Below are 16,039 nucleotides of genomic sequence, written 5' to 3'. Positions count from 1 at the left end.
CCCCTCATACTGGGGCCCTGGGGGGTTTTAAGCAAGTTCCAGGAACCCCCGCTCAGTTCCTTGTCCCCCACTCTCCCAACCCCGCAGACACTCCGGGCCCTAGTCCCTGCCCCAGCCATGGCTCCTGGGGCGCCCTCGTCCAGCCCCAGCCCTATCTTGGCTGTGCTGCTCTTCTCTTTGGGTAAGTGGAGCTATCCTAGTCTGGGAGCCCTGGGATTCAGGTTTTCTTTCAGCAAACTTCCCACTGCAAGGTCCTTATCCATTTCTGCCTTTGCTGCACCTCCTCTACAATCGAAGAAAGAGCAAGAATATATTCAGAGAGAGGAAAAGTACAGTTTGGAGGGAGGCAGTAAAGGTATACTGTGAAGGGAGATGATAAAAGAGAGTGATTATGCAGTTTTCCTGAGATGGGTGTGACTGGACCCAAGTGGGAAACTAGTAACATGCCCACAGAGCCATGCTGAGGGCCTGGTAGGAGGCAGTGTTAGAGCACAGGAAGGAGGAGGCCCAGACACTTGGGTTCTAGTCCCCATGCATCTCCTAGGAGTATAGGAGGTAACTAACCTGAGTTTCCCTGGAAAAGAAAAGGCAGGGAGTGTGATCTAAGGGAGGGAGCCCAAAGCTTGTCATCCCAACTCCTCATATCCAATGTCCTATGTTTCTCAGTGCCTTGATTGCTTTTCTGTGGCTCCATTGTCTGTTATGTGGGTGCCTGAGGAAGAAGGGAGATTCTATGAGATTCTAGGATCTTGCCCTCTAAAGCTGCCTTCTTTCATAAATTGACCAGCCCCTTCCTTGTCCCCTGGCAGATATTTGGTGAGCAAGAGGAGGTCAAAATGGGGTTATTTGGATGGATCCTTCCCTTCTCTGAACTGCCCTGAAGGCTAGTACAAAGGGTGAACAGTAGGCAGGCGGGAGGACAGGGGTGGGGGCCTGATCAGAATGTCCACGGTTCTTTGCTGTGAGCTACTTGAGTCCTAAACCTGGAATCTAGACTCTTCTAGGCTACACTGGACTATTCTGGGCACGATGAGAAAATGTTAAGGAGTTGGAGTAGAAGGAAGTTGGAGAACACTGAAAAACATTAAGGGTAGAAGTGAGGAAAATAGGGGGAATCTTAGAGTTCAGGAGGATAGATAGCCTTGTCCTGTCACCTGTTCCACTCATAGAACCGTTGAGCAGAACTGAGAAGGGCAATGTTTGATATTATAACAGGAGAAATAGAAATTAGGTTTAATGAATAATCTCCCTTGGTATATGTGGGATTCCCAGAAAGGCTCTAAAGTTGAGATCTCAGGGGGAAGTCAATGATGTTGCATGCTGAGGTGGGAGATTCAGGACCACGTGGGAAGGTGGCATGAAAAAACACTAGTCAGACAATGAGGCTCTATTTGATTGGTTGCCTCCTCCCCTTCTGTAGAACAAAAGGGTCTACAGTCACCCCCAGCCAGGCACCAGCCCACACACATAATCTCCATGGAATGGCCTGCCTTGTGTGGGAAGCCTTGGAGTGGCACTGGGCCAGAATGGCTAAGAGGAGAGTGAGAGGGGTAGAACCACAGAGGGCTCACATGCAGAGTCATCTGAGTTCTGGGCTTGGGGCCTTGCTGGATACCACAGCTTTCCTGAGCAGGGTGTGAGGGTCTTCTCTCCCTGATCCCCCAGCCAAGAGCAGGCTGTACAGTAACAGGGAATTCAACAGTGAGGGAGACAGGTCAGGGAAGGAGACTTACGTTCTTCAGCTATCTCTATTATTTTTCTCTATGAAATTTGAGTTTGCCATACTATGAAATACCATGCAGTTGTTTAAAATAAGATTAATCTGTATAGATCAATATGGAAATCTCCTCCAGAACATAGAAAAAGAAAAAAGGGTATAATGTAACGTGAGAAAAAAAAAGTCCGCAGGACAAATGATTTCTTATAGATATATGTATATTTTGAGTGTATGTTGAGTTTAATGCAGAAGAAAAGGACACACACCAAAATTGATAACGGTGGTTTTATCTGGGAGGGGACTACAAGAAGAGAATTGGTTGGGGATGTCAAGGGGCCTTAGCTTAATCTCTGTTGCTTGAATAGTTTATAAGAATAATACACTATGTACTACCTGAATAATTTCTAATAAATTATTGTTTAAAAATTTAAAGTCTGTGTCCAAGGGAAAGTGAGACTCAGAGACAGAATCCAACCTCTGGAAGTCCTCAAGAGAATTGTTATTGCCAATTTCATGTCCTTTACAGAACATACTGAAGACCTTGAACTGAGCCAAGATTTATGTGCATCTCTTCAGCTAGTCTAGGGATTGCGGCCTCTGAATTGATCACTTCTGCCCCAATCTTTGCTATGGTCTCTGTCCTGTGACTCAGCCCTTGACCCCCTGTTGATTTCTCTTCCTCATATCCCTCATTGGGCCTGCAGTGTATCTGATCCCTGCTCTGTGCTTGCAGTGCTGTCTCCTGCCCAGGCCATTGTGGTTTACACAGACAGGGAGGTCCATGGTGCTGTGGGCTCCCAGGTGACCCTGCACTGCTCCTTCTGGTCCAGCGAGTGGGTCTCAGATGACATCTCTTTCACCTGGCGCTACCAACCAGAAGGGGGCCGTGATGCCATCTCTGTGAGCACGTGGGGGAATCTTGGGGGTGGATAACTGGAAGGGAGGCAGAAAGGGGTGCTTCAAAGAGCAACAGAGAAGAGAACTTGGGCTAAGGAACAGGAAATCTTTTGAGTCATAACCTCAACTTTGGCAAGTTTGCTTTGCCACCCTGGTCGGGGCCTATCCACACTATCTCCCCTTACCCAGTACCATGGTCTCCAGCCAAGCGTCCCTTGCCTTGAGGCTGGAGCTAAGTTTTGACAGCCCTATTCTCATAGGGTCCTCTCACATACTTCTCATTCTTCACAGATCTTCCACTATGCCAAGGGGCAACCCTACATCGACGAGGTGGGGGCCTTCAAAGAGCGCATCCAGTGGGTAGGGGATCCTCTCTGGAAGGATGGCTCTATTGTCATTCACAACCTGGACTATAGTGACAATGGCACGTTCACCTGTGATGTCAAAAACCCACCAGATATAGTGGGCAAGACCTCTCAGGTCACACTCTACGTCTTTGAAAAAGGTGTGAGAGGGACAGGGGATGGGGAGGCAGTACAAAGTAGTCCAAGGCCTTGAAAGGACAGGGTCAAGAGGCTGGGGGCTGAGGGTGTCAAAAAGCTCCATCTAGTGGCCTTCAAGCTCAGGGAGCGTGGGCGGGAGGCCACCTTGGCGGCTGGGAGTCCCACATCTTCAATGGCGGGGAGTAAGCGGGGGTGCTGGGAACCAAAGAGCTCATTCCCTCACTTTTTTCCCCTTCCCTTCCCAGTGCCAACTAGATATGGAGTGGTGCTAGGAGCCGTGATCGGGGGTGTCCTGGGGGTGGTGCTGCTGCTGCTGCTGCTTTTCTACCTGATCCGGTACTGCTGGTTACGCAGGCAGGCGGCCCTACAGAGGAGGCTCAGGTAAGGAGCTATGCCTGGCTCAGGTCTCTGGCAACCCCACCCTTCCTCGTCTGAGAGGAGACTAGTCCAGTGGGTGGGCGGGCCAAAGGAAACAGGAAGCTGTCCCCTCTGCTAAGGGTTGTGGCGGGTACAAATCCACAGCTCCTCTTTTTCTTGCAGTGCCATGGAGAAGGGGAAATTGCACAAGGCCGCAAAGGACTCGTCTAAGCGTGGCCGACAGGTTAGCGGGGCTGGGAGCCTGGATAAGCCGGGGGAGGAGAACCTTGGCAGCTGGTGGGCAGCAGTGAGTGGTGGGATGGGAACCGTGAGCTTCACCGGAGTGGTGATTGACGTGTGCATACCCTCTCCCCCCACCCCAGACGCCAGTCCTGTATGCCATGCTGGACCACAGCAGAAGCACCAAAGCTGCCAGCGAGAAGAAATCTAAGGGGCTGGGGGAGTCTCGCAAGGATAAGAAATAGCGGTTAGCGGGCCGGGCGGGGGATCGGGGGTCAGGGGCGGAGCCCTCCAAAAGCTCTCGGGTGGTGGTCATCGAGATGGAGCTTCGAAAGGATGAGCAGAGCTCGGAGCTCCGGCCTGCTGTCAAGTCCCCCAGCAGAACCAGCCTCAAGAACGCCCTCAAGAACATGATGGGCCTGGACTCGGACAAGTGATCACCCCTCCCCCCGTAGGCCCTTCCAGAGCATGGGACCTAGGCTCCACTCATCCTCAGTCTAGGTGCTTTCCTCCCTTGTTCCCCTGCCCTGCCCTCCCCTCCCCTCTCTTTGAGATGTAAGTTTCATTCCAAAATTCTTTCCCCAGGCACTTCATACTCTCCCCACCTTCACCCCTTGGCTCTCTGGAAGCCCAGAGACAGATCCCAGTCCCCACCTGAGCCGCAAGGACTGTGTGTTTGGTGCCTGTCTCTTGGGCACCAAGAAGAAAGGGACCTTGATAACTCCCCCCAACTCCAAGCCACCTGGCATTCTCTTCCCCTGCACTGCCCAGCCTGTCCCTCTGGTTCTTTCTTATCCACTCCTCCCTCCCCTCCATTGGGTGGCTCAGTCCCATATTCTGTCTTCAGAGCTAACCCCAGATCAGTCTCTCCTTCAGGGTTTATTTAGGTTGTTGATTATTTTTTATTTTTTAATCCATGCCTTTTTTTTTTTTAACCTAAGTCCTGTTCTGCCCCCTCCCCTCATGACTGAGGACCAATGACGTCATGTTTCTTTTGCAACTCCCCACCCCCCATTAAGTCCTTAAATGAGAGCCAGCCCTACAAAAAGGGTACCTGGTCCTCAACCTCAGCTACAGGATTAGTCCCCCTGATCACTTTGGAGCACAGTCCTGGGACTCAAGATCTCGGGGAAGGAGAGAGGGACAATAAATCTTAACAGGTCAGGGGGTAGAAGAGGGGTGAGCTAAGCCTTAATAAATGGCATTTAAACAACCAAACAGAAAGCAGGAAAAACAAGTGGGAAATGGGAGGGTGGGGGGAGGGAAAGGGAAGAGGCTGCACTCTCAGCCACAGGGGATTCTTAGAATTTTTTCTACATTCTGTACATTTCTTCTCAAAACCCCAACGTCCTTAAATGTTTAATAAACACTGACATTTCCAGAAGCCGCTGCCTCCGTCTCTCATTCCCTCATCTTCCAGGGAATAATCCCTGCCCCTCATCCCATCCTCAAACTCCCACCTTCTCCCATCCGTCCCATCTCCTATGCCTCATTAGCTGATTTCAGTGTTCAAGAGTTTACTTTTATGGTATGGGCAGATATATGGTATATTGGGCATATAAAGTGGAAAGAACTCTGAAGTAGGATGATAAGATGCTTTCATTCATTCATTCAACAAACATTCAATGATCTTATACTATATTCTAAACAGTGTATCAAACTCTACGTTTACATCAATTAAAACACTAGAATCCCTCTTCACCAGAATCTGAATTCAGGGCAAGTTTCTTGACTTCGGTAACTGTGTTCCATATTTGTAAACAACTGAGATAATGATACGTGCCCTACTTAATTCCCAGGGTTTTTATGAGAATCCAGTGAGATCCTGTATAAACTGATTTACTATTAAGAGATATTTAAGGTCAGCCCTCTTAAAGATGGTGTTAGTTCTCACTTAAAGGAGTCCTCTTTACAAACTAGCACAATCACATTCGCCCCTATTAAAAAAAAAAAAAAAAAAACCCAACAACTTTGTTGGTGTGGTATTATGAAAAACTTGGCTGAACTTTTTCCTCTGTTCCTGGGGAAGTAAGCTCTGAATCTTTGGAATTTCCTTAGTGGAAATGTGCTGTGGAAAAAGGTCTTACCTACCTGCTAGTCCATATGTTAAAAGAATGACCAGAGAGGCCAACCAGACCTGCAGTCTTAGGGTGAAGGGCTGGCCCCACTAGAAAGACCAACAGAGTGATAAGGGAGTTGGGGCTTTGACCCACATCTTATCGGCCCACCTCCCAGACCTCTGAGAGAGGAGAGGCTACAGATTGAGTTCAACCATGTGGCCATTGATTCTATCAATCATGCCTACATGAGATTCCATATTAATTTATCAATAATTGGGATAAATTGTGCCATGAGGATGATGTATTCTGACTCTAGGTAAAAAGGAGTAGAAGTTTGTATTTAAGATTCTCCCAGGCTTCATGCTATGTGTCTCTTCTTTTGGCTTCTTTTACTATAATAAAACTATAATCGTAAGTACACTGCTTTCAGTGAGTTCTGTGAATCATTCCAGAGAATTATTGAAACCTGAAGGGGTGGTAGGAACCCCCAAACTTGTAGCCAGTTGGTCAGCCTGGGCCCCTGAACTTGAGACTAGTGCCTGAAGTTCAGTTTTATAGCCATTCATGGATAGAAGTTGGAGGACTTCCTTACCCTGTGGAATCTGGCCTAACTCCCAGTAGTTAGGGTCAGAATTGACTTGGATTGAGTTACTGCAGTCTTTACAGTTGCTGTTTGAACTTTTTTTTTCAGGGGCTCAATAAAAACTTTTCATTATACTTCAAAGATTTTGTACAATTTAACAGTGAATATTCACTGTTACTATCCACAAGAGTCCATACTGCATCTGCATATTCATCCCCCTGTCCCTCAGTAGTTTTCCATCTTGCCCAGTCTTCCACATTTCTTCTACAGTTTTGTCTTTAGACCAATTCATCCAAAATTTCAGCTGATCTGGTATCTAGCTCTGAAGAACAGAGGTCCACGGTACTATCCCTACCAAGACATGTTTTAAACCCAATCCCAGTCCCTTAATTTAGATGGGAAATTGGGGCCATGGGTCCCTTTAGTAATATACACATCATCCTTTAAAACTCTGCATGTGTGTGAGACAGAGAGAGAGAAATGATTATGGGTGAAAGGCTGTGAAATACTGTACAAGAAAAATAAACAAGGAAAGGAGAGTCTGGGAGGATAAATACTCTACAACATGAGAGGCAAGGAGATGGTCTCCTCTGTGACACTTTACTTACTTCACCATAGTGGCAGGATTGAAGACAAGTCTCTAGGGAAAAGAAGGTGTGGAGCTAAGAAAACTAGCTTTTAATGGTTTCCTTAGGATAAGCTTGAAGAGAAAAGGCCCCTGGCTTCCATTAGACTGTAGCTCTTAAGGTAAAAGCATGGCCGAAGACCCAGAAGATTCAATGATTTATGGGCCCAACCCTCTAGAAACCAAGATGGGCAGTGGTGGTGTGAAGGTAGACAAATGAAGTCTTCAAATTCTGTTCTGGCCAGGGAAGAAGACTGTGGGGTGTCCATAAGAAATATCAAGGCTTCAGGTAACTAGCACCTTTCAAATTGGCACCATGCCCTTTACCAGAGGGTGGGACCAATAAGAAGGTTTGAATGTCTCAAGGAGAAAATCAGGGTTTTTGAGGTGCCTTCTTCTCATTCTGTGTGCTGCCCCTCTCTGTGCAACACAGACTTGGTGGAGGGCCTGGGGGGAAGGAGGAGGCAGGGAAGGAGTGCCCATCTCCCAGCTCCTGAGGAGAGCACCAACAGATAATCTCAGCAGTATAGGCTGGTAAGTGCAGTAGTCCTGGTATTGGGTGACTTCTTTACTCTCCTCCAAGCCTCCCTCCACAGAGTAACATGACTGGGAGGACTCTGCATCCAGGGAGGAGAAACACAAACAGTCCTGCATCTCAGAGATTCCCATGTAAGAAGGCCTGCTTCGATGAGCCCCAGTGATTGGGGCGGATATGTGCAGGATCAGAGCTGCCTGGAGCTGAGAACCTCCATTGCCCTCTCCTAGGCTTGGCTCAGCTGGCCTGGGGGAGACACTCTGCGGCACATGCACCCCCTTGTCGCTCTCGAACTGGCCTTTAAGAATAGTGGTCCAGGTCCACTGTGCCCCAGACAGCCTGACCTACTTAGAACTACGCTCACCACTGTGGTCATCTGGGCCAGGGGAAGCCAACAGCTTATATTGTCCTGGGGCTCTGGGACTAAGGGGACATAGAAAGGATAGGCGGGGAAGAGGACTTGGCCCAGATGATATGGCATCCGTCTACCACATGGGAAGTCTGCAGTTCAAACCCCAGGCCTCCTTGACCCGTGTGGAGCTGGCCCATGCGCAGTGCTGATGCACGCAAGGAGTGCCCTGCCACGCAGGGGTGTCCCCGCATAGGGGAGCCCCACCCACAAGGAGTGTGCCCCGTAAGGAGAGCAGCCCAGCGTGAAAGAAAAGTGCAGCCTGCCAGGGATGGTGCCGCACACATGGAGAGCTGATGCAACAAGATGACGCCACAAAAAGAAACACAGATTCCCTTGCCGCTGACAACAGAAGCGGACAAAGAAGAACACACATCAAATGAACACAGAGAGCAGACAATGGGGGTGTTGGGGGGGGGGGAAGGGAAGAGAAAGAAATAAAAAATAAATCTTTAAAAAAAAAAAGAAAGGATAGGGAAGTGGAGTTAAGGAAAAAGCTACATTCATTTCCCATCTGCAGAGGAGGGGGTGGGCTCTGACTGCAGTATCAGCATTTTAGCAGGACTAAGACAATAGCTTGTTTTACGATGTTAAACACACACACAAAACAAAAAGGATGAGAGCTCTGGAGAGCCAGAGGTTTTTTGCTGCTCCTACTCCTGATGCAAAAGTGCTGGTACCTTGCTTCAATGGCAGGAGAAACTCAGTCCCAAAATAAAAATGAGCCAGTCTAGGAGATGAAGCAGGAGAGGACTGATGGCAGCTGCTTGGATTCTGGTCTGTAAGTCCAAGAGGAAGAACCAGTGGTAGGAAGAAAATTCTATGTACAGCTCTTCTCAGGATCTCAGGGATACAGGTGGGGGGGAAGTCAGAAGAAGCATTAACAGGGAAACGGACTTTGGCCCAGTGGTTAGGGCGTCTGTCTACCATATGGGAGGTCCGCGGTTCAAACCCCGGGCCTCCTTGACCCATGTGGAGCTGGCCATGCGCAGTGCTGATGCGCGCAAGGAGTGCCCTGCCACGCAAGGGTGTCCCCTGTGTGGGGGAGCCCCACGCACAAGGAGTGCGCCCGTAAGGAGAGCCGCCCAGCGTGAAAAGAAAGTGCAGCCTGCCCAGGAATGGCGCCGCCCACACTTCTCATGCCGCTGACGACAACAGAAGCGGATAAAGAAACAAGACGCAGCAAATAGACACCAAGAACAGACAACCAGGGGAGGGGGGGGAAATTAAATAAATAAGTCAATCTTTAAAAAAAAAAAAAAGAAGAAGCATTAACAGGTGGGAGTTCCCTTAAGGTAGGATCAAGTACAGGGCCTGAGTGAGGGAGCCCAGTTTGGAAAGAGAATTAAAAATAGTGAAGGCAGGGTATCCAGGCTTGGAGCCTCTTCAGCAAGAGCAGTTCAAAGGTTTCTCTCTCCATCACTGGTTACCAGTGTCCCGAGTCCACCAGCTCACGTCAGAGGCTGAGCTTCTTGAGGCTCTCGTAGCCCACCACAATGACGATGGTGGACGGTGTGGCTGAGATGATTCTGGCTGAGAGGCCCTTCATAAAGCCCCAAGGGCCCTCCTCTGTCATCAGCTGTCTGAAGGTCAGTATGATGGAGTCTTGCCTCAACCTGCACATGGGTTTGGATGACATCCATGGGATTGGTGAGGATGGAGGCAGTGACTGCAGCCAAGGGCCCCAAGATAGCTTTAAAGACAATGTGAGGGCACTCCTTAGGACACATGTATGAGAGCTGCTCTGCATAGAAGTGATAGAAGGGTCACCAAACAGCACTCTTTGGGATGTAGGTAAGCAGTGAAGCCACATTGCCATGGTAGAAGTCTCAAAGCCCATCAGCCTGCAGATTCTGCTGATGATGTCCTTGGTTTGGCCAAAGGACCAAGGGACCCCTTGTCCCTCTAGGTTCTCCTATCCTGAAAGCGACCCATTTTATCATCCTTGTGCTGCATCATCAGGTGCTGGGAGACTTTATCAATGGGCACTGTGATGCTCAAGGCCAAGCCACCCACCACCAGCAATTTGACTTTTGCTCTGGCTATAATCAGTTACAAACTTCCAGGTGAGCTCATAAGTGGTCATAGCACTGGCCAGAGATGAGGGTGAAGGTGTTGACCAGGAACCCCTGGTAGAGGCTGGTTACTCCATCTGCCCACAGGGTTTTGATGAAGGCATCAAAGGTCCCATGGTAGAGACTATTGCCCTTCTGTACCTGCAGCCAGGTGTGGATGAGAGTGAACAGATAGATGCTGACACAGATCATCATTACCATTGCCACACTTAACACATAGAACTTCTTCTTGTCCAGGTGTTCCCGCTCGATGATCTGGATGTTGTGTTTGTCCTCCATTGTACCTGAAGACCTTCTCAGGCCCAGGTAGTTCTGCCACATCTGAGACAAACCCCAAGCCCAGACCACTAGGCCTCAGCACCCCTCTACCCTCCGTAACCGATGACTGCTGGCCTCCACTAGCATCTTCCATCTTGGCTCAGGTCCCAGTACTCTGAAATTTTGATGAACAAAATAGCTGGCATACCATTTTAGGTACACTATCAATGCCAACTTAGGTACACCATTAACATCCTGGAATCCTTAAATGATCATGGGGAAACAAAACATATATATAAATATGTTTGTATGTATGTATCATTTCTCCTGGCAGAAAAACAAGACTCCCACAAAGTCAGTTCTTGTTAAGAAGCTAAAGATAAGATTTTTTTTATTAAGCAGTTTTTTTGAGATGTATTCTCATACCATATGATCTACCTAAAGTGTATAATCAGGGAAGTGGATGTGGCTCAAGCGATTGGGCTTCTGTCTACCATATGAGAGATCCAGGGTTCGATTCCCAGGCCTCCTGGTGAAGGCAAGCTGGCCCACGTGGAGTGCTGGCCCACACAACGAGCTGGCCTGAGTAGACAGCTGGTGCAGCAAGATGATACCACAAAAGGAGTCACAGAGGAGAGACAATAAGAGACACAGCAGACCAGGGAGCTATGGTGGCACAAGAGACTGAGTATCTCTCTCCCACTCTGGAAGGTCCCAGGATTGGTTCCCGGTGCCACCTAAAGAGAAAACAAGCAGACACAGAAGAACACACAGCAAATGGACACAGAAAGCAGACAACAAGGAGGGAGGAGAAATAAATAAGTAGATCTTTTTTTAAAAAGTGTATAATCAATGGCTTTTAGTATAATAACAATGTTGTTCATCTTCTCAAAAATTGTAAAACAATTTCATTACTCCAAAAAGAAAGACTCCACACCCTTTAGCATTCCTTTCCCAGCCCTATATAGCCACTAATCTAATTTCATCTATATAAATTGATTTATACTTATATTATATATAAATGGAATCATACAATATGTAGTACTCTGTGGCAGAGTGGGGGGATTCCAACCTCGCTCAGGCCCAGGAGTCGGGGGGCTGCTCCAGTCGAACCGCCGGCGGGGGGTGCTCCAGGCGGAGCACCGGCTCTCCAGGTGTGGGGGACGCGCAGTTAGGAAAGAACCACAGAGACCGCTTGAGCGCAAGAACAGGTCTGCTTTATTACGGAAGTACACTTAGCTATATAGGGTTGGGTAGAGGGAGGGGCGTGATGAAGGGAGGGTTGGCTAAGGGGCGGCTGTGGACAGGCTGAAGCTGATGGATAGACCTGAGGTAAGCAGTTACTGGGGAAGAGGGCAGATTGTGGGTTGGCAATATGGGCGGGACTGGCGGGAAGGGCGGCGGGGGCTGAAAGGGGAGGAGGGGCGGAGAAAGGCGGCAGCAATTGCTCCTTTTGTTTTAAAAAGAAATAGAGGCAACAAGTTTTGGTGCGCACTGTGGGTGTGAATAACTCGGCATGCGCAGCAACAAAAGACAAGGATTATGAGGAGGAGGAGGAAAAGGAGGTTATAAGGACGGGTACTGGAATAGGACGAGGGGTGGGGGAAGACCACGAGGACCAGCCGGCCATGAGCGGACGACATAGCATCTGGCCAGGATGCATGTGCCCGCCATTAGGGTCGGCGCACGCCGGCGCCTGGCGCGCGCCGAGCCTTGCCAGCGAAACGGGCCTGTGATGCCCCTGTACCCCTCGCCCGAGGGGGAGGAGTAGTTGGGGAGAAGTAAGGAGAGGAAGACAAGAAGCTATAGGCGTGCAGTCTGGAGTAGGTGGAGAAACCTGTGGCAGCGGGGTTGTGTCCCCCCCACTCATAAAACGGAAGGTTCGTGCGTCCAGTGAGGTTGGCGACATCAGTTGTGAAAGAGGGGGCGGAGGCGGTTACGTTCGAGGCGAGGAGCCTTTTTTGTTGCCAGAGGGAGAGGGTCCAATTGAAGGGCTGGTGACTCGGGTTGGCAGCGGCTGGGAGAGCGAGGGAAGCCAGGACGAAGAGAACGGCTGCGAGGCTGTGTAGAGGCATCACCTGACGGTGCGGCATCTGTGGAGAAAACTCCTCGCTCTCCACACTTGGCGAGCGGGCAGCATGAGGGGGGTAAGGAGAGCGGGATAAGGGTCTGAAACGTTTTAAGAAGGGGCGTTCCTTGATGATGGCTGGTGCTGGATCCGGGTGAACGGGGCGACCTCTGGGCCGTATCCACTGTCAATGTTATCTCTCACCGAAGGCATAGGGTGCTGATCGTTCGGTGGAACTAATGGGTCAGTGGCGGGCCGAATGCAACGCCCAGGAACCCAGAGCGGCTGCGGCTCAGACTCTGGAAAGACACAAGCAAAGCCCCTCCCCTGTGCTAGGAGGGGAGCTGGATCTTGCCAACGATTTGTGGCAGGGTCTTTCCAATGGACGAGGGGAACTTGCGAGGGCTGCCACATGGGTCCCCAGTGTTTATGGGTGGGGGAGAGTCCACGGTCATCGAAGGTTAGGAGATTGTGATGAATGAGGCAGGCAGTCACGACGTCGGCGGGGGCCTTGTGGGGAGAGGAGGCCCTTTCTTTTTGAATGAGTAGCTTGAGCTGTTGGTGAGTGCGCTCGACGATTCCTTGCCCCTGTGGATTGTATGGAATGCCAAAATGATGCGTGATGTGATACATCTGCACGAAGCTGGCGAAGGCGGCACTGTGATATGCTGGTCCGTTGTCTGTCTTGAGATCCCATGGAATTCCCATGAACAAAATAGCTTGGCGAAGCACCTGGACGCAGTGTTTAGCACTTTCCCCCATAAGAGGGACTGCATAGCACAGATGTGAAAAGGTGTCAATTGCCACATGAAGATATTTGAGGCGGCCAAATGCACTGACATGAGTGACATCTAATTGCCACCTTGAGTTTGGGCGGAGGCCGCGGGGGTTAACACCCTGAGGCTGCAAAGGCCCAAGTGGCAACAATGGCGCGCAAGTCCGGCACGCGCGCACAAGGTGTTTGCAAGTTTCAATGGGAAGGTCTGGGAAGAGCTTCCGGATGGACCGCACGGAGAAGTGGAATTGGGAATGCAGGAGCTTGGCTTGATTAACAAAGTCTCCAAGCCGCGGCCCGTCGGCAGGGTTTTCATGTAGGAGGACCGGGTTTACCTGGCGGCTTGACACAGAAGCATCAGCGAGGTCATTCCCTTGAGCCAGTGGTCCTGGTAGGCCAGAGTGGCTTCTGATATGAGCAATGAACCAAGGCTGCTGCCTCGCCTCAAGCAGTCGCTGTACGAAGGCGAGCGCTCGGTCAATGTTTGAGTCACTCGGTAAGAAAGTGGCAAGCGGGAGGCTGCGGCACACTTGAAGGGTGTATAGGCTGTCAGTGAAGATGTTGAGAGACTGGTTTGGGTGGAGGTTAAGGACTGCAGCGACGGCTAGAAGCTCACCTACTTGAACAGAGAAGTCATTTGCGAACAGCAGTTGCTGTGGCTCAGGATTTCCAGGAGTGTATATAATGGCTGCAAATGCCGTTTTTGAGGCATCTGTGAAGGCAGAGATGGCTGAGGGGATTGGGTTCCGCGCGGGCAATGGATGGAACGGGTTGGAAAACGCCAATTGAGACATTCCCTGCAGCAATCGGTGATGAGGATAGTGGTTGTCAAAGGAGCCGCGAAAGAGCTCTATTAGGCTTTGCATTTGGGCATTGTTCATGATGAGAGAGGTAACTTCTTTGGCATCTAAAGGCCAGACAATGGTGTGTGGCGGAATACCATACGTTTGTATGGAGAGAAGTACTAGGTCAGTGGCCAACGTGATCCAGGCTCTTATGAAAGGGCAGATTTTTGGGAGCTTGCTTTTTGACGTATGAAGAAAGAGGAGGGGGCCATCTTGCCACAAGAGACCCGTGGGAGTGACCAGCGTCGGCAGAACTAAAGCCAAAATTGGAAGGTTAGGGGAGAACCGCTCTAGGCGGCATTGCTGCAGAGCGGCGCTAACTTGCTGGACGACTTCTCGAGCAGCAGGAGTGATGGTGATGCTGCGGGTGGCTGCAGTTGGTGGGCTGTCTTTGGTCTGCAAGAACTCGAAGAGGGGTTGCATCTGCGCTGTTGTGATGGGCAGCGCCGAGCGAAGCCAATTGATTTGTCTGCAAAGTTGTTGGAGTTCAGTCAGCGTCATCTTGTGAGAGACATGAATTTGTGGGCTTGTGGGCTGAATGAAGTGATGAAAATGAAAGCCCAAAAATTGAAAAGGGGTTGGAGGTTTATTTTGTCTGATTGCACGGTAAGTCCGAGGCTTGAAAGGTTTGTCATCACTGCAGAGAGCAGGTCATTGAGGAGCGCGCTGGAGTTCGCTGCTAAGAGAAGGTCATCCATATAGTGGAGAATGTATGTTTGCTCTGGATGAAACCTTGAGCGCATCGGCTCAATGGCATGGTTGACATAGAGCTGACATATGGTTGGGCTGTTCCGCATACCTTGCGGTAGCACTCGCCATTGGAATCGAAGTGCTGCGCCCTGGTTGTTGGTGCGTGGGACTGTAAACGCAAATCGCGGACAGTCTCGCGGGTGAAGAGGAATAGAGAAAAAGCAGTCCTTGATGTCGATGGTCGCCACGTGAAAATGCTGGGGGACTGCGGTGGGATGCGGGCATCCTGGCTGAGGTGACCCCATTGGCTTGATATGCTTGTTGATTTCGCGGAGATCGTGGAGAAGGCGGTATTTGCCGGTGTTCTTTTTGCTAATGACAAAGACTGGTGAATTGTAGGGACTAGTGGATGACTCTATATGCCCTGCTTGTAGCTGCTCTTCGACGAGGGCAGAGAGAGCTTGCAGCTTGTGAGCTGGCAAGGGCCACTGCTCGACCCAGATGGGCTCCTCTGTGTCCCATTCCAGAGGGATAGGGTCAGGTTTTGAGATGGGAGCAGTGGCCCCTAGAAGGGGGGGGCAGCGCAGCTGAGAAGGCTTCTGTGGTGATTCGGGCCTTTAGCTGGCTGAGGACATCTCTCCCCCATAAGATGGTTTGGACAGACGAAAGGACGAGTGGGCGAATTTGGCCTTCGTGGCCTTCTCGGTCGCTCCAATGCAGAGGCTGGGATGTTTTCCAGGAGGTGGCGGCCCCAGTGGCGCCAATGACTTGAGGGCCAGTTTCCAGGGGCCAGTGATTGAACGTAGCGACTTCGAAGGGAACACAGGAGACTTCAGCGCCAGAATCCAGGAGCCCATCGAGCCATTGCCCATTGATTTTGAGCTCCAGTGAAGGTTTTTGGCGGCGTGTGATGGGCATTGTCCACATTATGGCTTGGGAATTCTCCTGGGGGCCTCTTGAGGGTGGGGCTGAGGCCTGCCCCGCTGGGAGTTTAAAGGCTGCTGGGAACCTTGGGCGGCACGGCAGTCACGGGCCCAGTGATATCCTTTCCCACAACACGGACATGGCGTAGGAGGGCCCCTTGGCCGTCGCAACGGCGGGTCTGAGCAAGGCGCTGGGCCTGGCTGGGAGCACTCGCGGACGAAGTGGCCGGGCTGGCCGCACCGAAAGCAGACAGAAGTGGGGCCGGATGAAACAGCCATGGCAGAGGCAAAGGCAGCGGTGAGTGTTTTGACTTGTGGGGTCGACGTCACGGCAAGCAAGGACCCATTCGTGCAGAGCTTTGTCGCGTATGGGAAGGATTACGGCCCGGAACGGCGCAAGGCACCCGTCTATGATAAGTTCTTTGGCCAGCGCAAACTGGGCATCCTCGCTAGAAATTTTTCGCTGACAAGCTTCAAGG

General features: G+C 50.6%; 1 protein-coding gene and 1 pseudogene across 1 annotated transcript; one reads left to right on the top strand and one right to left on the bottom strand.

Moving 5' to 3' along the window:
* Nucleotides 1–72: 72 nt before the first annotated feature.
* Nucleotides 73–5,098, top strand: MPZ (myelin protein zero). The gene is made up of 6 exons (XM_004448322.2): nt 73–181; nt 2,451–2,617; nt 2,906–3,119; nt 3,363–3,498; nt 3,658–3,718; nt 3,858–5,098. Exons 1-6 carry the CDS (start codon nt 118–120, stop codon nt 3,957–3,959), a joined length of 744 nt encoding a protein of 247 aa, XP_004448379.3. The 5' UTR covers nt 73–117; the 3' UTR covers nt 3,960–5,098.
* Nucleotides 5,099–9,352: 4,254 nt separating this feature from the next.
* Nucleotides 9,353–10,280, bottom strand: LOC101444765 (solute carrier family 25 member 44 pseudogene; annotated as a pseudogene).
* Nucleotides 10,281–16,039: the final 5,759 nt, after the last annotated feature.

The sequence above is a fragment of the Dasypus novemcinctus genome, chromosome 13 (genome assembly GCF_030445035.2).
Source record: "Dasypus novemcinctus isolate mDasNov1 chromosome 13, mDasNov1.1.hap2, whole genome shotgun sequence".
Lineage (NCBI taxonomy): Eukaryota > Metazoa > Chordata > Mammalia > Cingulata > Dasypodidae > Dasypus > Dasypus novemcinctus.
The sequence above is the reverse complement of the archived record's forward strand: the minus strand, read 5'-3'. Positions and strand labels throughout refer to the sequence as shown.